Source organism: Ictalurus furcatus, chromosome 2 (genome assembly GCF_023375685.1).
Source record: "Ictalurus furcatus strain D&B chromosome 2, Billie_1.0, whole genome shotgun sequence".
Classification (NCBI taxonomy): domain Eukaryota; kingdom Metazoa; phylum Chordata; class Actinopteri; order Siluriformes; family Ictaluridae; genus Ictalurus; species Ictalurus furcatus.
In genome coordinates this window covers 8,076,304-8,098,419 of record NC_071256.1, presented here as the reverse complement: position 1 = coordinate 8,098,419, position 22,116 = coordinate 8,076,304, and the positions used below count along the sequence as shown (strand labels likewise).

Genomic DNA, 22,116 nt, shown 5'->3' with positions numbered 1-22,116 from the left:
ACGTAGTCACTGAGAGAGGCCTGTGGTGATAATGTGTGTCTGTCAGAACTTCCTATTCTAATAAAACAGCAGGCTTTGCTTTGGTCATTTGTCTCCAGCTCTGTAAATAACAGATCTTCTGCATTTATTTTTGTGCTGGAGAGTTGTATAATCCAGTTAACAGAATTACTGCAAGTATAACCAACCATGCTAATTCATATTTTATGGTAGTCTACTTGATGTAAAAGAGAAACAAACAAACAAATATGGCCCCACTGAGGCACTGGCATTAACGTGTCTATAAACATGTTTATTTATTTGCTGTGGTTGCTGACTTGAGTATTTTAAAATGGGAAGCTCAGCAGCGAAAACTCACTTTGTTGACTCAGTTGGAGGCCTCATTAAGAACTCGTTAGGAAAATAGTGTAATGCTGTGGAAAATGCATGGAGCTGTGGAAATTTAAAACCTGGAGATAATGTACTTTACATTTTATAAGACTTACTATATACATCCTCAAATAGTCATGTTAATGCTGTTTGCAAGTTGATATTATCTTCTCAATCTTTAATGCTGGGATACTGTAGCATAGCTATGCTAGCTCAGCCCCTTAATATACAACAGCATCTTTTTGTGAAAGAAATCTTTGAATTTTGTGATTTTTGCATAGCGATACTGAGAGTTGGAAAATTTTCATGCTCATTTGAACAGAACTGATGGCAGATAGATTTAAACTCATCAGATTAGGTCTATGTCCAAAATCTGGTAAAACCTCAGAGCCTTGTGTCAGTACGATTATAATCAGTAATTACGTTGAATGAAATCCTTTCAGCATATTAATGAAAAAGAGCTACTTCATAGAGGGAGAAGGACAGCAATGTACACTAGTAATCACTTTGTTTGACTTAATATGGCCAGGTTTTCTTCAGAATCCAGTGAGTCTTATACTGGAAGTGTATAATAGTTTAGCTCTACACCCATGTCTGCTAATATTATTTTCAGAATAAAGTAGCTCAGATAAGGGGAGGACCTTAGTCTTGGATGATTGAATTTTCTGTCATTTAAAAGAAAAAAGGCTGCCATCAGATTCACTGGATGCTAAATGAGGAAATTGCTGTTACTCTGTTGCTTGAGAAATTATGATTTTTTTTTTATCAAAGAGTACACTGCATTAACACCACTGAAAGCCAAAACCAACACACTGATATAAAGTAACAGACTTTAAACTGCTGTAGTGTTGTATGAAATAGAAATGCATTTGCCTGTAATTAGACAGCAATAAAGGTATTTTAAGTGAGTGTGATAAATTATAGTAGTAATGTGTGTGGTTCTGCATCTGGAAAACAGTGCTGACATTACAAGTTACCGTGCAAAGTTAAGTTGTAATTGTATCACTTATGGTTGCAAAAACCTTTTTGGCTTAATAAGTCAGCGTTGAGCCAAGGACCACAAAACCCATCTGTAATTTGCCTACTATTCCAACAGATTTATCTGATAACAAATAGTATGTTTTTATGAGGTGCCACAGCAGGGCTTGTGTTAACACTACATTTTTTTAAAGAGGCTTCCAAAAAATTATTTTTAAAATGTGCAAGTTTATTTACAATTAAGGGAAATAAGTATTTGGACACTTTTGATTTTATAATTTCGTATATTTCCACTGCATACTGGTACATCCACTTCAAATTTACTTACATACATAAAAGTACAAAGTATTTTGACTTTACTATCAAACAGAACTTGATAAGAAAAAAGTATTCAGCCACCACAAATGAGCAGGATTAGTACTTTATTGCAAAGTTGTTGGTGGTGATTACAGATTTGAGACAGCTACACAAATTAACTCACAATTTAAACATTTTTCAATGGGATTCAGGTCAGGAGATTGGCTAGGCCACGCAAGGAATTATTTTGGCTGTATGTTTGGAGTCATTGTCTTGTTGAAACCTCCATCTTCTCCCCAGATTCATTTTCTTCGTTGATGAGATTAAATTCACCTATAAAATTTTGAATTTATATGCTGAATATATATATTCAGCATAAAAAAAGCTGCTTTATGCTTTTAATGTCCATTGTTAAAAGCGCTATACAAATAAAATTGAATTGAGTTAAAACATTGCTCCATTCATGTTTCCTTCGTTGATGTGTAATGCCACAGTACGATTTGCAGAGAAGCATCAAACTGTATGGACTGGTTGTAGGTTTGACATGTATTCTGAGAGGTTTTTATGAAATGCTCAATCCTGGCATCAACAACCATGGCACAGTCAAAGTTATATTTTTCCCCATTCTTGACCTGCGTCTGCATGATTTTATTCATTGTCCTGCTGCCACATGATACAGCACCTATAAATCTTCCACAAAAAGCTCTCCATAAATATAGGTATACTAGATTGTGTGTGCCTGTGTGCGCTTGTCCCAAACGAGCAAGGCGGCTTATTGAAAGTCTCCCATTTGTTCTGATAATTGCTCTTTCACCTCTTTCATTCTTATTCAACTCCTCTCTGATCCCTTTCTCCCTCCCTCCCCATCTTTCTCCATCGTTCTTTTCTGTGCTCCGAAATTGAAATGGCAGAGGTGCTGCTGTCAGGTGTGCTGTGAATCACTTATGTAGATAACACCACCACTGCAGTGAATAGCAATGTGCTTCACTGTGTGCCTCAGCTGCAAGAGGGGTTCCAGCTCCAGAGATTGAAACACTGTATTGCACTGTATTGAAGCTGCACGATACAGCCAGATGAATAAGATTCAGCAATCAATGGGAGCGCTCATGGATTTAAAGGTACAGGCAGAAGTAGGGAAGCCAAAGGAGGGAGGATTATATAAAAGATAAAATAGATGTGGGTTTTAGGGTGCGTAGATGCTTTGTTAGAAAAGAAACAGCTTCAAACCTACTTTATTTTTGCCATTTTGCTGTTGGTAAAGGAAGGAAGTCACATTTTTTTCTTGCACAAGAAGATTTTAATCTTTAGATACCCATAAACCCCTTGGTATTTGAGGTCTCATAATGATGAGACATTCAGGGGGAAAATAGATTACTGTTTTTCATGTGTGGAGAGAAAAATGATCACCAGAATTCCCAAAAATTTGGTTGTGTGGGTGTGTGTGTGTATATATCTATCTATCTATCTATCTATCTATATATATATATATATATATATATATATATATATATATATATATATATAAACAGTATACAGTATAAATGTATAAACATATAAAAAGCATCTAATCATGATCTCTCAGTGAAATGATCAATTCTTACAAATAAAACAGTGCAGTTTGAAGAAAGGCTTTATAGACGTGATGATGTAATGGAAATGGATCTGTGTGCTTATGAAGATGTCTGTGGACACTGTAGGACATTTTTTGGGCAGACAGTGAGATCATTAAAGAGCATATTCTGATGTTTTTTTTTTTAAACAGAGTCTCTCATGGAGTGTGTATCATTAGCGAGAGCTTCAGGTTGGATATCGTTCTCTGAACTCAGCTTCTCGCCGATTCTGGCTGTGTGGATTCCCACAGTGCACCATCCTACAACCTGGCCAAACATCCAGTTCTGAAAATATTCAGTTGAATTTTTGTTTTTCTTTCTTGATGTTTCTGTAGCATTATCACTATGTGCATAATCTGAGTTTCAGTTATAAAATTTGCATATTGATCATGATGAATATTTCACTTAGTTACTATTTATAGCCTGAATATTTAGGGCCGAGCACTGCTGTTGCGAAGGCCTATTGGATCTGCTCCGCTTATTCTTCTTCTTCTGCTTCTTCTTCTTCTTTTCCGAAATGAATCACATTTTAGAGGGCCTAAACATATCCGAAAACTCACGAAATTTTGCAGATGTGTCAGAACCGGTGAAAATTTACATCTGATAGGGGTTCCAGAATTGAGTGTCGCAAAATGGCTCGACAGCGCCACCTACAAAATTTCAAAGATGTGCACCTGCTGACAACATGAAGTGACATGTTAAACACTAATGTATTCCTAGCAACATATAAAAATATGCCAGCAAATTCTAAACATGCTAGCAACATGCTAGAAACATGTTAAACCGTACTAGCAACACTTAGGTAAATGCTAAAGTGTGGTATTACTGCTATTAAACAGGATGTTTTTATAACTCAAGCATACAATGTTCAATCTGCACCAAACGTCATATGTTTTATACTAATTCTGGCCTGAAGACATCTACATGCCAATATTCAGTTATAGTCATAGCGCCACCTGCTGGCAACAGGAAATTACATGTTTTACATCATGATACACTCCTTACAACATATAAATGTGAAAAAGTGCTAAAACAATGGAATGGCATTCCCCTGGCAGAGCAGCCCCAACTCGCAACCGGGTGCGAGGGCCCGTTCATCGCTGCTTGCAGCTTTAATTCTTCTTCTTCTTCTGCTTCTTCTTCTTCTCTTCTTCTTTTCCGAAATGAATCGGATTTTAGAGGGCCTAAACATACCCGAAAACTCACGAAACTTTGCAGACGCGTCAGAACCGGTGAAAATTTACATGTGATGGGTTCCAGAATTGAGTGTGGCAAAATGGCTCGACAGCGCCAGCTCCAAAATTTCACTGATGTGCACCTTGCGCTACATTTCACATACATGTATGAAATTCGGTTAACTTGTATAAGATGCCAATACGTACGAAAAGGTCACTTGAACCCATACCCTAAACTCAACAGGAAGTCAGCCATTTTGATTTTTCTCTTAAATTTTTGCTCCGTTTTTTGCCATTTCTAGGCCTCGTACTTTAACGTGCTCCTCCTAGAGCTTTCATCAGATCGGCATCATATTTGGTCAGTCTCATCTAAAAGCATTGACGATGCTAAATTGCGAAGCTTTTGAGGTTTCACTGCACGGCGTGGGCATGGTGCTCTCACAAATTTCGATGTTTCGCCACTAAAAAGGAAGTTGTTATAATTCAAACATAGAATGTCCAATCTGCTCCAAACTTCACGTGCTTGATAAAGGTCCCGGCCTGAAGACATCTACATGCCAAGATTCAGTAATAATCATAGCGTCACCTTCTGGCAACAGGAAATGATACATTTTACATCGTGATACACTCCTAACAACATGTAAGTGCTAAAAAGTGCTAAAAAAATGAATGTCATTCCCCTGGCAGAGCAGCCCCAATGTGCACCCGGGTGTGAGGGCCCTTTCATCGCTGCTTACAGATTTAATTTTCATATTATCTCTTACAGTAAACATAAGGCATCAACATCAGGCAGGCTATACAGAAAAATAATAATTGAAAGGAAGATAAATGAGAGGGGCATGAAGGGGAGAGAAAGAAAGAGAGAGAGAGTTGAAAACACCTTGCTTTGAGCAAAAAAAAACCTGGCAGATCTATTTAAAGGATCTCACACAGCAAAACCGTTCACTAAAAGCCACAGTAATTCAAGCCCTCTGGGTGAGGCTTTCCTCTGGAGCCCTGGGGTTTGTCAGGACTTACATTAACAGTTAGGAATGCACTTAATGATCCACTCAAGAAGAAAAGCATGTAAATAAGTGCCTTTCCCATCCATGAGTGAAATAATGATGCTAATTATGAAGTGCAGGAAAAATTTTAGCTGGAAGAACACCTTCACTTTTTAATCTTCCTCCTTCCTGGAACACTTTTTTAATCTTTAACTCTACTTTCAGAGTAATTAGGCACTAAAATTTTTGCAGGTGAAAATATATACGACAGTTGCATACACAACAATGGACATACACAACAGTGGACAAATTTCTTCACGTCAAGCAGACGCAAACTAATTACAGTGCAATTAGTTTTCGTCTGCTTGACCTGAAGAAATTTGTCAATTGTTGTGTGTTAATTTGCACTACAGGTTTGAGAAGTGTCACTAAATCTGGGCCTAATTTCCCAGGTTTTTAAAAGCTGTTTAAAGAAATGGTGCATGCAAGTGAATTAGGTAATTATAGGTAATTTTCTCAGTTTTCTCATGCTCTGCTTTAATGTTTTAAATCTAGTTCCCCAAGGACCTCTTGCCTGCTTTTACTTTTGTTCTATTCTAGCTTTCAATGTGTTTCTGTCAGTGGCTGGAGAGTAGAGTGAACTCTGACTGGTAAGATATCATAGCAGGGTGTCCCCTTATTAGGCTTGTGTGATATTATATACACAATATTATATTGACACAATATCCAGTGACATTTATTTGGAGTATTATTGCCAAACCCGCCAACCTTTACACATTTTGCATAAGAGTTCATCAGTTTTAATATCGTATTGCACGAGTACGAGTTATCATTAACAAAATTTCTCTTCAGTAAAAAGGAAGATGAGGTAATCAGCATATGATTCTGGAATTATTTGTGACATTTTGAGCACTCATATATTATCCTGACACCACCTGGAAGACTTGCGTACTAAATGGATATATTTAACATTAGTTAACTGTATTTATTTGGGATGCCACCAAAAATTCTGGCTTAAAAAAACAGAAAATATAGTCAGCAGTGATGTGTCAAATCGAACACTTTACAAATAATGTTAATGGTGATGATAATTAGAATGTGATTAAATAAGATGTTTTTCAAGAATGAGTGGTTAAATGTTTGTAGGATTTATATGGAGTTATCTTCATAACCAGCAGATGAACTGGCTGGATATTGGAATTGATCCCAAGGTCACTGCAAGTGACAAATGTCTAAAATAATTTTTCTTCAATTGCTTCTTTCCTGTTTGTCATACAGAGATGTTACTTTGCGTTCATGTTCAGAAACTCATGGCCTGTTTTTTTTTTTTGGCTGTGTCACATAATTGAACGTAATGGAGGTTAGGACGGATGCAAATGCAGATAAGAGTTTTATTAAAGAGAGGTAAGCAGACAAATCCAAAAGATGAGACAATAGCGTGGTCAAAAAACAGGCAGTAGGTCAAGCGATTGGCAAACGGGCATAAACAAGGCAAAACAGGAATCGAGAACGAGGGCGAGAACAAGATCAAAACTATAACACAACACGATGACCACCAGCCTGGTATACGGAAAACACATGTAATACTTTGCGAAGTACAAAGAGACACATGGGGTTTAAATGATGAACGTAATCAAGGGTGAACACAAAACAGCTGAGACTAATGATGCCACATACGGGAAACAACCAATGACAATACAGGGGCGGAGACAAGACATAAACCATAACAAATGCATGCATAGACAGTAAACAAAGTCAGTGTCACTGACAAACCCGGAAGCACGACGCATGCTCCAGCACGAGGGGAAATCATGACAGGCTAGCTTTTATTTTTGCCATCAGTCCATCCATGTGTCTGTCTGAGATTCTCCTTAGCACGATATCTCCTGAACAAGTGGTTAAATGTTTGTACGATTTATATGGGTTTATCATTGTAACCAGCAGATGAACTGACTGGGTTTTGGAAGGTCACATATATTTTCATAAAGAGCATGCTGTTTGAAGTATTATAACTTAATGGTATTTCTGGCATACAAATTAGAACTAGTACTTGATGGTGGCAGTGGCATCCCCTTTAGCATCAACTGCGACTTATTTTATTTATTTATTTTAGCTTTTTACTTGGTGCAAAACTGATTAGTAAAAGATTATATCAAAATGAACTGTTATTTTTTTTGGTTTAGAACCACAAAAAAATCCACCATGCAGCAGATTCCTGACTGCACAGCTGGTTATATTACACCCTCCACTTTTCTCTTTAAACCTGAAATGGTGGAAATGCTCCTTTTTCTGTCACTTTTTTATGCTGTAGGTTCTAGATGATTAAATCATTTATCTCAATGTTATAAATTGGAAAATCACGAACAAGCCTATCTCTCCTGCACAAAGCGACACTAAAATGGGAAATTTTTTCATGCTATTTCACCCAGACACACGATTATATAGTCAGCACTTACTGTCTACAGTTCCTGAATGCAATGCTTAACAGATAAGATGTCAGACTTAATGCTGTTCCTGTTACACCATGTACATCAACTGACTGTCAGCTTTATTCAGAGCTGTGGCTTGTAGGCGTGAGTGAGCATGCAAGGCTTGCCACTGTGGTTTGTGTAATTTGTTCAGCAAGCTGTCTGAATAATCCCAGATGTGCAACAGGCTGTCTACATGTTTCACCTGTGAGCCAGTAAATAATGGGAAGTACATTCCTGTAGTAAAACACATATGCAGTTTGCCCACACTGATTTCAAGCAGACTACCGATATAACCCTGAGTTACAAAGATTTCTTGATTTCTGTTTTTGCAATAAAGCTGCTCCACTGGCAGTAGTGTGCAAGAGTGCTTGTGCTGATTAGACTTGGGGAGAGAAAAGACAAAGATCTGAGAATGTGCTGCCCTCATAGATCTCCTCAGTTCTGCTTACTGGTCAGGACAGATTTGATCAAGCTGAGAATAACTCATTGTTTTTCTTGTTTCATTGACCTTCACATAGAATTGAGAGAAAGCTCCACTTTAATATGAAACTTAGTGTTACATACTTAAAACATCTGTAAACGCTTTGCACATATTTACATAATACTATTGCTTTGTTCGTTAAAGAAGCAAAGAATCAGAATCTGATGTCTTATAGTTTTCAAGTTCAGTGATGGCACAGTGATGGACTGATGAACTGATTTATTTCTTCTGAAATCGAACAAGGTTTGTTAGTGTTTATCTCCAGAGTGATTTTCAGGGTCTCATTAATGTGTGTGTGTGTGTGTGTGTGTGTGTGTGTGTGTGTGTGTGTGTGTCTTCTTTTTAATTATTAATGAGCGATTCAGAGATAAAGCACTTTCTCTGAGGACCCTGTTTGCTGCATTTGGCTCATTAATTGTACCTATTAGCCCATTTGCATTAAAGTGGCTGATAAATGTCCTCTTTGTCACTGCAGGCATCTGTTTTTTACGCTAAAGGTTAGTACAGAGGTTCCCAAACTAGGGAGAAAGAAACTCGCAATCTCTGCTTTTGTTTCATTCATTTATTTTACAAATTACTCTTAGAAATATCAAAGAGAGAGTTTTGTGGGCTAATATTTTCCAATAAGCATGTATTGTTCTAGACTGTTACAGAGTATGAACACTAACTAGTTTTCTTATTACAGTTAGTGTGTGAATGCTACTGAATGTGTACCGGTCGTCTGGATTTTCTAGATTAGTAAATACTTTTGAGTGAAACGCAGCTCATGACAACAAGTGGCACATCAGGCCATATCACACCACCACAGTGTGGATTATTTTCATATAATAGCACATCACGTCCAATTTGCCTGGTAAGTCAGTGCAAGGAATATTTCTAGTCACTTATGCTATTTTACATATGTATGTTACTCAATTAAATTTTTTTTGTATAGTAGAAAATTATAGACTCCCATATTTTCAACATTTTCATGGTTTGGATGCAACAAGAGCAATTGTGAAATGTTACTCTAATAAAGAAAAAAAAAAACAGACATTATAACTAATCATTGTTCTCTCTCTCTCTCTCTCTCCTATAGGTAAGTGTGTATATGAACACTGAAGGTTTTCACTAACAGTGGGTGAGTAAATTTGGAAACAACATGCTCATATGGAGTGTTTTTCAGTTCTAGTCTGCTGAGCCCAGCATCTGCTCTGCCTTCATTACGCCATACATGCACATTTGGATACTTAATTTCTGAATATCTATTCTGCACAATAGTTTTTTTTGTTCTCTCTCTCTCTCTCTCTCTCTCTCTCTCTCTCTCTCTCTCTCAATCTCTCTCTTTCTTTCTTTCTTTCTTTGTGGGTATTCATTTGGCAGATGCTTTTGTGCTTTTCTTCTGCTTTTAATTAAGATAAACATACAGTATATGTTGTATGTTTTACATACGGGACAGCTATGTTTTGCGTCCATGTGTGCACAAGTACATCAAACTCAATTACATTATTTAATGAATGCTAAATATTGCTAGCGCACTTTGAGCCTATGTTACACTATAACATCTTAGGGAACAGTTTTTTTTTAATAAATGTAGTTTAGACTGTATGCTGCAGTTCTATGTACATATATATACACACAACATGAAATGTTTATATATATATATATATATATATATATATAAAACCTGTTCTCTAAGATGTTATAGGAGTACTTGGTGTTATGAATAATTGAATGAGATTTAAGCCTCGGCTACCAGTTTGGAGATATGTAGGAAGACTCAGGAAACGTACAAGAAATGCCAAACCATATTTCGTCTGCACATCCTGGCAGGATCTAATGTTTACAGGTTGAAGTTACATCAGTATTTATATTCAGGTGGAATACTGGCCTGTCAAAATACTCCCTAAGAAACTATCTCTCTGTGTCTCTTTCTCTCCGTGAATCGGTTTAGGCGTTTCTACATTTCTCAACTGCATCCATACTACATTCATGAAGATTAAATAATTTCATTTCTGAGTAATTTGTCTGAAACGGAACACTGAATTGCATGTCATTGTTTAGTCCATTTTGCTAGACTTCTTCCAACACCTAGCTTCTCCATATTGATTAAAAAAATCTGAAAATTGGAGATGGAGAGAGTGATGAGGTAGGAGGCCAAGACCAAGTCTGAGTATTAGTACTGTGTGTGTCTGTGTGTGTGTGTGTGTGTGTGTGTAGGATTCTGGCATTTCTTTGTAAATCAGTTGACACTTAGAAAGCAGTTATGGATTCATAAACAACCCCAATTCCGAAAAAGTTGGGACAGTATGGAAAATGCTAATAAAAACAAAGAGGAGTGATTTGTAAATGTACTTTGACTTGTATTTAAACAAACAAAAAAAGTATGAAGACAAGATTAAGTTTTACCTAATCAACTGCATAGTTTTTTGAAGATAAACATTTATTTTGAAATTGATGCATGCAACACGATTCAAAATAGTTGGGACAGGGGCTAATTTAGGACTAATAGCGATGTGAAATAAAGAAGGTGATGTGAAACAGGTGAGGCAATCGTCTAATCATAGTATATAAGGAGCCTCCAAAAAAAAGGCCTATTCCTTCAAGAGCAAGGATGGGTCGAGGCTCGCCAATCTGCCAACAGATGTGTCATTGAATAATCCAACACTTTGAAAACAACATTCCCCAAAGACAAATCCATAGGATTTTGGGCATTTCACCTTCTACAATGCACAATATAATTAAAAGATTCAAGGAATCCGGTCAAATCTCGTTGCGTAAAGGGCAAGGCCGAAAACCATTTCTGAATGCGCATGATCTCCGATCCCTCAGACATCACAGTCTTAAAAACCGTCATGAGTCTGTAATGGATATCCTGACATGGGCTCGGGAATACTTTGGTAAACCTTTGTCAGTCAACACCATTCGCCGCTGCATCCACAGATGCAAGTTAAGGCTTTACTATGTAAAGCAGAAGCCATACATCAACAATGTCCAGAAGCGCCGCTGACATCTCTGGGCTTGGTCTCATCTGACATTGACAGCAGCAAAGTGAAATCGTGTTTTGCGGTCCGACAAATGAACATTTCACATTGTTTGGACAAAACAGCCATCATGTTCTCCAGGCCAAAGAGGAAAAGGACCATCCAAGCTGTTATCAGCGTCAGGTCCAAAAGCCAGCGTCTGTCATGGTATGGTGGCGTGTCAGTGCCCATGGCATGGGTAACTTGCACATCTTTGAGGGCAGCATTAATGCAGAAAGATATGTACACATTTTGCAGCAACATATGCTGCCATCCAGAGCAGGACAATGCCAACCCACATTCTGCCCAGATTACAAGAGCATGGTTGGATAAGCAGAGAGTGCGGGTGCTAGCATGGCCTGCCTGCTGTCCTGACCTGTATCCGAAATTATATTCACAAAGTAAAACAACAAATAATGTGTTTTCAATATAGTACAGGGTGAATTTTTTTTTCATATTCCTTACTGTCCCAACTTTTTTGGAACTTGGAACCACAGCGCTGTTAAATTCTTGAATCTGACTGATCAGAAGGTGATTCATTTTTTATAAAAGCAGCTCTAACAGTAGCACCGGCTCTAAATAATTACATTAATGTGCTCATTTTAATCAGTTATAATTTCTATAGTGACAACTCAGTCATAGGACTAACGCTTCACATGATCCAAGGCTAATCAACAGATTTAAAAAAGTTTTGTTATTTATAAAGACAAATGTCTAATCATCAGTCTGGTGATGCTTGAGAAGTTTATTTATTTATTTATTTTAAACATTCATAGACAGAGTCTCTTTGTAACAGTCAGTAAGTTTTCCACCATGAGAGAGTGTTCAGGACAGAGGATTGCTATAGAATAAGTGATAACATGAGCTAACTTGCTTTGTGGACATTTCACACTTTTCATGTAACTGCAAATGGTTAAAAAGCACGCGTCATTCATTAATAAATAGATAATGATTAATAAAAAACTAATCATTGCTTCATGTCTGGTTTTGCATCTTATAACAGCATGATTCAACTACATACAGTACATTCCAAAAAATAATAATAATTCCAAAAAATAATACACAAAAATTTACCATATATTAAGCTATTGTGATATAAAACAGGCCACAGTGTTGGTTTATCAGCTTCCCGCACTGTACTCCTCTCCCAGACATAATTCACCTATTATCTATAAATGTTCCTACATGGATCTGACTGTTTTGTGAAAATTGAATGAGCTTAGCAGGTGGTATAACTGCTCTCATTCATTATACATGATGCTACACAGCAGTAATCTTGTGTGGTTGAAAATAATTTGAAATCTCTTTATGGAACAGGAGGAATAACTATTGTTATTGTTAGTATTCTTATTAGGATTCCTCTGTCAGGGGGACTATATACATATTGGTGAATTGAATAGATTTATTGTGAATATCTGAAATATGCATGCACGGCTAAATACTAGTGCACTCTGCCAGTGGATGCCTCCCTTCCTCCACACTCCAAAATTCTCACTTACTCCTCAGGCCCTTTACATGCACGAGCTTGGGGCCACGCATAAAGTCTGCCAGGGTAGATTTTCCAGTACATCGAAAAAACTACAAAAATCTTCTCCTTATCGCTAATGCTAAAATTATTATTTACACATCCGCTAGTCATATAACGGATACTCCAAATCTCTCTCTCTCTATGTAATATATATATATATATATATATATATATATATATATACTGTGTTCCGTTACACTGTGTTCCGTTATGTTAGACCTCCACAAAGTTCAACTCTTAGAGTTTTCCATGTTTAAATGCATCTTTATATTTTTTTTTACTCTGCAACAGTGATTAATGTATGTAATGAAGGTTAACATGTTTTATAAAAAAAAAAAAAAACTCAAGTGAAAGTACTATGATTTAACAGTTTTCAAAAAGCTATCATTACAATGAACCATATACTGACTGGAGAAGGAGGTGGATGCAAGTGCAGATAATTTATTGTATATTTTAATTTAGTAAATTTTAATTAGATAAATAAATGCAAATAATGCAAAGACAGGTACTGTATGAACTGAGACTTAGCTAGATTTGCTACTCGGACATAGCATGAGAATACTCACCCTCTAAGTTGTCGATGTAACTCGAAATATATAATTTGAAGCCCTTCTCCTTCTTACAGCTGGGTCTAACAGCTGACTGCCTTACAATACGATTAACGTGATTCACGGTAATCTGGGGAAGCTCTTCAGCGAGTGTAATATGTCGTACTCTCCTGTGCCATGTTCACACAGTTATCGGCAAAAGCGAAAACGGTTTCCAGCGTGGCACCGGATGTAACTGAGCTGGCTGAGAGAAAAAGCGGAAGCAATCATGCATAGAGTCCATTTGGTATGCACAGAACGACAATGGTCAGGCAAGGAGACATTCATTAATTTCTTGTTATCTTAATTTTATATTGTTATTTATTTTTTTATCTTTCTTTTCATGTTACACATGACGTGGACTCAACTGTACTTGGAAAAATTTCTGAGACCAAAATGTCCGAGTCCGTGTCAAGTTTGAATACAAATTTACCCAAATGAGTTCGTTCATAATTGGACTCGAGTACGAGTCCAGGATCAAGTTTCCAACACTAGTGTTTTTGTCACGCTTTCAGTTAGTCTTGCAGACAGAAGAGGAGTTTAAAACTGCTTTTTAATTTAGATCATATATAATAGGAGAATCATCATTTGTGAATTTCCCTCTGAGATTAATAAAGTTATCTGTCTGTCATAGGCTAATCAAAAATATGTTCAACAAAAATGGAACATATAGACTTCAATTTAATTTAAATAGAAAGCAGTTTAAATGGTTAGAATCGCATTTAAAGTATGTAGGATGGATGATGCTGGAGTAGGGGCATAGTGCTTGAGAACTGCCTGTAACAGTGTGTTCCCTTTCAAAGAGAACTTCGATGTTGCGTTTAGCATAACAGTATGGGGAGCGCCCTTGCGCACGTGACCAGTATCTGAAGCTTGTGTAAAATCATGCCTCTACTTATAGGCCTGCCATGATCAGGTGACGTGGCAATTAAGCGTGTCGCATGATATATATGGCACCTGTGAACCACGCCGCCAGCCTTATTATCTTCAGCAAGACTGCATGTCTGTTGTTTGTGTGACAAAAGACATTTCTGACATTTCTGTCTGTCTGTGACATTTCTACTCTTATTTTCTCAAAATATCTAAACTTTTCTATACCGTTTTTTTAAAAAAAAGAAAAGAAAAGAGATAGAAAGAATGAGCGAGAAAGAATTCAGAAAGTTGCTCCCGTTTCATCACGGGAGGAGACAGACACACTTTCTGAGTGAAGTGTTTGCGTGTAGAGCATGTGACAGCAGCCCTCGAGGGGTCTGTCTGTCAGCATTGTGAACATTTCACAATTAGGCAGCTCCGCTCTCGGGTCTCTCTCTTCTCGTCCGAAGGGAGTTGGGTTTCAGAGCCTTGCGGATTTGGGTCGTGGGGTTCTCGTATGGATTTGGAAGAGGAGCCGGAGACAAGCGCTGCTCTATCTCTTGCTCTGTCTTCCGGGTCTGGCTCTCCGCCTGACTCTGGAGCTCTCATCGCGACTCCTCCTTCCCCTATGGAAAGCCAAAACACCCTCGCTGACTCCGAGGAGTCGGTAGAGGGTGCCATTGCACCAAAAACCAACAGCAGCTCTCAAGCATATAAAGAGCTGCTTGAGGTGATTACTAGGGCAGTTGAAAAGTTGAATATAGACTGGCCCGGGGAAGAGGAAGTGGCTCGTAGCAGGCTGGATGAGCGCATCCTCTCCAGTGAAAATAAATATAAATCTCCCTCACACCGCAGAAAACTCCCCTTTTTTCCAGAAGTGCATGATGAGATATCACGCTTCTGGAGAAAACCATACACTAGCCATGTTTATAACCCTGCGACGTCTGATTACTCAGCCATCACCGGGGGTGAGCAGCACGGCTATTTAGCGATGCCGAAGGTGGAGGATGCACTTACGAGCCACCTCTCTCCATCAACGGCAGGTAATTTAGGGAGGCCAACTTTACCTTCTAAGCCATGTAAGGCCACCCCGGCGTTGGTGAGCAAAGCCTATGCGGCAGCGGGTCTTGCTTGTGGGTCACTGCATACAATGGCAGTGTTGCAGCCCTACCAAGCAGACCTGCTGAGTGAGCTCGATACTGGGGAGGGAATTGGGCCCGAGGCAGTGGCAGAGCTGCGCCACGCCACAGATTTATCTCTCTGGGCGACCAAACAAACGGCACATCATATCGGCCGTTCAGTGGGTAGCCTGGTTGTGGTGGAAAGGCACCTATGGCTCAACCTCTCAGGGGACAAAGATAAGGTCTCCTTAACATCACTGAAAGACCATTTGGCAGCGTGGAAACTACTGCCAAATGTGTCTCCATGGGTTCTGTCTACCATAGAAAAGGGTTACCAGGTCCAGCTCAGAGCTCGAGCCCCCGGTTCAGAGGTGTGGTCACCACATTTGTCAGCACAGACCAGAGCCCGACGTTAGTGCAGGAAGTAAGTTCCCCTTTGGACAAAGGGGCCATAGAACATGTACCCCGTTCCCTAAGGGAGGGAGGTTTTTACAGCCGTTATTTCTAGTCCGCAAAAAAGATGGGAGTATGCGGCCAATTTAAGATCTGCGTCATCTGAACCATACTCTTCGGACATGCAGGTTCAAGATGCTGACGCTCAAACTTATCGTGCCACAGATTCAGTTCGAGAACTGGTTTGTGATGATAGATCTGAAAGACGCATATTTCCACACAGGAATATCGCCCAGTCACAGGAAGTTCCTGAGGTTTGCATTTGGAGATAACACATACCAATTTTGGGTTCTTCCCTTCGAGCTAGCTTTATCCCCTCACACCTTCACAAAGTGCATGGATGCTGCTCTGGCTCCCTTGCGACTCCAGGGCATCCGTGTACTAAACTACATGGACGACTGGTTAATTCTAGCACAATCCAGGGAGCTGGCAGTTCAACATCGAGATGTTGTTCTCGCCCACATGAGGAGCTTGGGGCTAAGGTTGAACCTCAAGAAAAGTATGCTTTCTCCAGTGCAGAGGACAACTTTTCTAGGGGTTATATGGGATTCTACTATGATGAGGGCATTTCTATCCCCAACACGTGTAGGATCGATCCTGTCAACTTTGAGCAAGATAAAGCTAGGTCTGGGCATACCCTCCAGTCTCTACGAGAGACTGTTGGGCCTTATGGTAGCAGCAGCCAACGTCAAACTGTTGGGCCTATTGCACATGAGACCGTTTCAGTGGTAGCTGAAGAGTCAGGGGTTTCATCCGAGGATGAAACCTCTGAGAGTAATCAGTGTCACGCAGCGATACCTACGTACTCTGAGTATTTGGAGGTGTCCGCAGTTTCTAGCCTCAGGTCACACTCTAGGGGCGTCTCCTTATCGCAAGATGGTAATGACAGATGCGTCCCTCATGGGCTGGGTGCAGTCTTAGATGGCTGTCCAGCTCACGGTCTTTGGAGCAGCCCTCATCTGGAGTGGCATATAAATCGCCTAGAGATGCGGGCTGTATTCCTAGCACTGAAATTCTTTCTTCCTCAGTTGAGAGGTCACTATTTGCTAGTTGTGTCAGACAACACAGCGGTGGTCTCATATATCAACCACCAGGGAGGGTTACGTTCACGCCCCCTGTTCAAGCAGGCGCAACTAATCCTTCTCTGGGCAGAGGGAAAGTTCTTGTAAGTGAGTGCAATGTACATTCCGGTTAGACAGAATGTAGGGGAAGACATCCTGTCCAGGCAAGGGCTGAGGCCCGGGGGTTGGAGGCTCCATCCACAAGTGGTGGAGTCCATATGGCGGAGGTTCGGACAAGCGGAAGTGGATGTGTTCGCCTCAGAGGAGACAACACACTGTGGTTTGCCCTCACTCCTCCCGCACCATTGGGGCTGGACGCCATGGTGCACACGTGGCCGAGGTCACGTCTATATGCTTTTCCCCCGATCGCTCTGCTCCCACAAGTTCTAGCGAGAGTTTCCCAAGACCGTCTACATCTGCTGCTAGTAGCACCTGATTGGCCAGCTCGAATATGGTATGATTATGGTATGGTATGGTATGGAAACTGTGGGTCTGGCCCCTGAGGGGCACCAGCTCATAGATTCTGGTCTCACAACTGAGGTTGTAGAGACCATGTTAAATGCTAAAGCACCATCCACAAGGAAATTGTATACGCTCAAGGGGTGGCTTTTTGTCTCGTGGTGTGAGGAACGTCGGCTGGACCCAGTGAACTGCGCAATAGCTACAGTCCTGGAGTTCTTACAAGAACGTTTCTCAGCAGGGTTGGCTCCTTCTACAATCAGGGTTTACGTGGCCGCCGTTTCGGCCAGCCACGCCCCTGTTGATGGAGCCTCTGTGGGGCAGCATCCTCTAACTTTGAGGTTCATGCGTGGTGTCAGGTGGCTGAGGCCCATCTGCAGGCCGCGCATACCTTTCTGGGACCTTTCTGTGGTCTTGGAAGGTCTGTCAGGGGCCCCATTTGAACCCTTAGAGTCAGCCTCTGAGAAGCTTCTGACTCTAAAGGTAGCTCTTCTGCTGGCCCTGACATCTTTCAAGCGAGTGGGAGATCTACAAGCTCTCTCTGTTGCCCCTTCCTGCCTTGACTTTGCCCCTGGATTAGCCAAGGCCTTCCTGTATCCTAGGCCGGATTATATTCTAAGGTGCCTACATCAGCTGCCCACCCTGTGGTGTTGCAGGCTTTCTGCCCTCCTCCGTTCCTCACACCGGAACAAGAGAGGATGCACCTGCTTTGTCCAGTAAGGGCTCACTGTACTTATATCCACCGCTCCGGCCAGTGGTGTAAGTCGGAGCAACTGCTGGTCTGCTTTGGCGGTGACAGTAGAGGTGATGCTGTGTCAAAGCAGCGCATTTCTAATTGGATAGTGGAAGCAATCTCTATGCCTTACAAGGCGCGTGGTCTCGCCACGCCTCTGGGCATAAGAGCTCATTCCACTAGGGCGGTCGCCTCCTCGAAGGCTTTGTCCAAAGGGGTATCCTTACAGGATGTGTGTGCTGCTGCAGGATGGTCTACGCCACACACATTCATTCATTATTACAGCTGGATATTCATTCCACCACGGGCTTGAGTGTCTTGCAGTGACCCTCGGGCTTGGGTCTTTTTGAACAGGCCGTACCCTCGGTATGACGGAGTGGGAATTCTCGTTCCCATACTGTTATGCTAAATGCAACGTCGAGGTTCCATTTGAAAGGGAACGTCTGGGTTACGCATTTAACCCTGTCCCTTTGAAGGGTACCAGACGTTGCGTAGCTTTGTCATACCAGGGCAGGCCTGTGAATTGCGTCTTCACTTCAAATAATAGAGGCTGGCAGCGTGGTTCACAGGTGCCATATATATATATATCATGTGACGTGCTTAATTGCCACGTTACCTGATCATGGCAGGACTATAAGTAGAGGCATGATTTTACACAAGCATCAGATACTGGTCACGTGCGCAAGGGTGCTCCCATACTGTTATGCTGAACGTAACGTCTCATTCCCTTCTCAGGGAACAGGGTTACATGCGTAACCCAGACTTTTTGTCTCATCAAATAAGACATGGTGGCCCCTATAATGTCTCACACAGATGCTTTGATGGTGAATGAGGTGCCTAATGAGAGAGCAGAAGCCCCAGGGCTTCCCCCTCCATCTCACATAAACAAAAATGTTTATCAAACTCATCATATCATAGTGACTATTCATTACAGATGGTTCATTATTAATGAGTGTGCCTGTATTTGATGATGTTGCTCCTCAAAGATTCAGTCAGACTGATAAGTGGCTAGTGCAGTCAAGGTGGAAAAGCACTGTCCAAAGACAATGAAGCACTATTGATTGAAAGGCATTTTTCCAAGCAGGGTTTCTAAGCCACCTAATACACTAGCATGACACCATGTCTTAAACCATTTTTTAAAATCATGTTATACAACCCCAATCCCAAAAAAGTTGGGACGCTGTGTAAAATGTAAATAAATGTAAGAAAAAATAAGGTAATTTTGAATTTGATGGCCACAACATGTCTCAAAAACTTTGGGGCAGGGCAACAAAAAGCTGGAAAAGTAACTGTTACTAAAAAGAAACAGCTGGAGGAACATTTAGCAAATTAATTAGGTTAATTGGCAACAGGTCAGAAACATGACTGAGTATAAAAAGAGTATCTTAGAGAGGCAGAGTCTCTCAGAAGTAAAAATGGGATGGAATCTGGATGGAATTATATGTTGCTCTAAAACCTGTATAAACCTTTAAGTATTGATGGTGCCTTTCCAGATGTGCAAGCTGCCCATTCCATAGCCTGGATCTTGTGATTGCAAACGGCTCGTTTTCATCTGTTGACATGTCAGATCATTCAGCTGTCTTCTTTAACCTGGAACTGTATCATCCAGCTGAGCCCACCATCCGAACAGTAACCTTCCGGAAGTGTAAGTCTATTGATCAGACAGTTTTCTCCAATTCTGTTGTTTCCACCTTAAGCGATCTGCATCCCTCATCGCTGGAGGAGAAAGTTCCTGTAGTTAAATTCTGCTCTTGACTCTTTTGCTCCCCTAAGGTCATGTAAGGTTACATTTACCCACTCTGCTATCTGGTATAATGAAAATCTGCACACTAGAAAGGCTGCTTGTCAGAAAATGGAGTGTAAATGGCACCTTACTGGCTTGAATGTCTACTATCAAGCGTGGAAGGATCTTCTGTGTGATTACCGAGCATTATTTGAGACTGAAAGATCAACTTATTTCTCTCAGAGACAAGGAATCATAGATTATGTCCTTCAGTCCTCCGTCAGCCTTATAGCGTTTTTATTTCTCTTAACTCTTAGTTCTGTCCTGCTATGAGCTAGAAAGTGGTTGACTGCAGAGTGTTCAGGTGCCTGGAGAGTCTAAATGAACACACACACTGACACATGCTGTTCACAGAGACTTCCAGTTTATTTCGTCTAGAACAGGACTATTTATACACATAGATAAGCATAAGCAGCAGTGCGTGGGTGGGTTTCTACTTGTGCAGGTGCTAGACAGATTCATACAAAGCACACAGCACACAAAAATAAGTATTTTCAAGGTATAGAAAATACATGTGTTGGCTATAATAAAGGGTGGCAGTTGATCAGCTTATTCAAAGAGGTAATAAAGTAAATACATTCATCATAGGTATTTGATAGCACAGAGACACACAAACAGAAACTATAACCCAGTATTCCCCGTATCTAAGATGTCTTAATAGCAGTTCATAATATAAGAGATTACATGATATAAGATAATTCCCTTCAGTAAACAACCAAAGAAATCCCAGGCACTTGTTCCAAACCATAAACAGATTGCTTCAAGTTCATTCTTTTCTACAGTTTTTTAATTCTAAGATTGATAATGTTTGCAAACAAATTTCTGTTACACCTGACTTGGCCACTTCAATCCTTCATCCATCTGGGTTCGCTGGTGTTTCTTTCACTCATTTCTCACTGCTTTATTCTAAGGCTCTGACAAGGCAGGTATCCAGCATGAAATCAAGCACTTGCCTGCTTGATCCAATTCCCACAAGCCTATTTAAATTGTGCTTCGATTTTTGGTGCCCTACTATCCTCGGTATTATAAATGAATCATTGGAGACTGGGGTTGTTCCAGCAGTACTAAAGACTTCTACTGTTACACCTGTATCAAAGAAGGAAAATGCTACCATGGGTGATTTTAACAAATTTCGTCCCATCTCAAATCTTCCGTTTTTGGCAAAAATTCTTGAGATTACACTCAATTGTGTAATCATCTTACATCTTAATTAATAACCCCTTTGAACCCCTTCAGTCAGGTTTTCGTAAATTTCACAGTACTGAAACTACGTTGGTCAAAGTTACCAATGACTTGTTGATGGCCTCTGATTCTGAGCTACTTCCATTCTTATTGTTCTTGACCTTAGAGCCGCATTCGAAACTGTTGATCATGGTCTTTTACTTACCTGTCTTGAAAGTGTTTTTGGTGTGTCGGGGACAGTTTTAAACTGGTTAAATCCTATTTTACTGACCGTTCCCAGTTTATTTCTATGGGTGGTTACAGGTCTGACTCTAGCCCTGTGCTCACTGGTGTTCCTCAGGGATCAGTTTTCGGCCCTTTACTTTTCAATATTTATTTATCTCCACATAGGCATCTCCTGCGATCGCTCGGCCTCCATTATCACTTTTATGCTGATGATACCCAAATCTACATTCACTCAAAATCTGGTGAAAACCTTGATGGTTGTTTTCTTTCTGTCTGTATTTCTGAGAAAAATGTGGATGAAAAATTATTTTCTGTGCCTGAATAGCAGGAAAACTAAAGTTATGCTTATAGGTTCCCGTCAGCAAATTCTCAAAGCTGGTCCACTGTCTTTATTTGTTGATGGCTCTGTTCTAGAGACTCAAAGTAAGACAAGGAACCTTGGAGTTATTTTTGATACCAGCCTTACATTTGATTCTTTTGTTCAGAGCACTGTTAAAGCATCCTTTTTTCACCTCAGAAATATAGCAGGACTGCGCCCTATGCTAAACTTCCCTGTAGCTGAAATGCTGATTAACTCATTTGTTGTCACTTGGCTAGATTACTGTAATGCTGTTTTAGCTGAAGTGTCTAAATCCACAATCAGTAAACTGCAATATGTACAAAACTCTGCCGCCAGGATCCTGACTGGGACCTGGAAATGCAATCATATTACTCCTGTTTTGGAGTCCTTGCACTGGCCCGCGGTCAGGTTCTATGTCAATTTTAAAAT

General features: G+C 40.2%; 1 protein-coding gene across 5 annotated transcripts in view; it reads left to right on the top strand.

Annotated features, from left to right (window-relative positions):
- The window catches only part of LOC128620985 (sterile alpha motif domain-containing protein 5-like), a 304,140-nt gene that overhangs the window by 111,737 nt on the left and 170,287 nt on the right, over positions 1 to 22,116 (top strand). The window contains exon 2 of one of the 5 annotated variants that reach the window (XM_053646404.1): positions 13,629 to 14,071. The exons of 3 other annotated variants lie outside the window; for them this stretch is intronic. In XM_053646404.1, the coding sequence (XP_053502379.1) occupies positions 13,629 to 13,715 (87 nt within the window). In that variant the 3' untranslated portion in view covers positions 13,716 to 14,071. Of the gene's footprint in view, positions 1 to 9,439; positions 9,646 to 13,628; positions 14,072 to 22,116 lie in introns of those variants that run through there. One more of the 5 variants, XM_053646429.1, reaches the window with a different exon arrangement.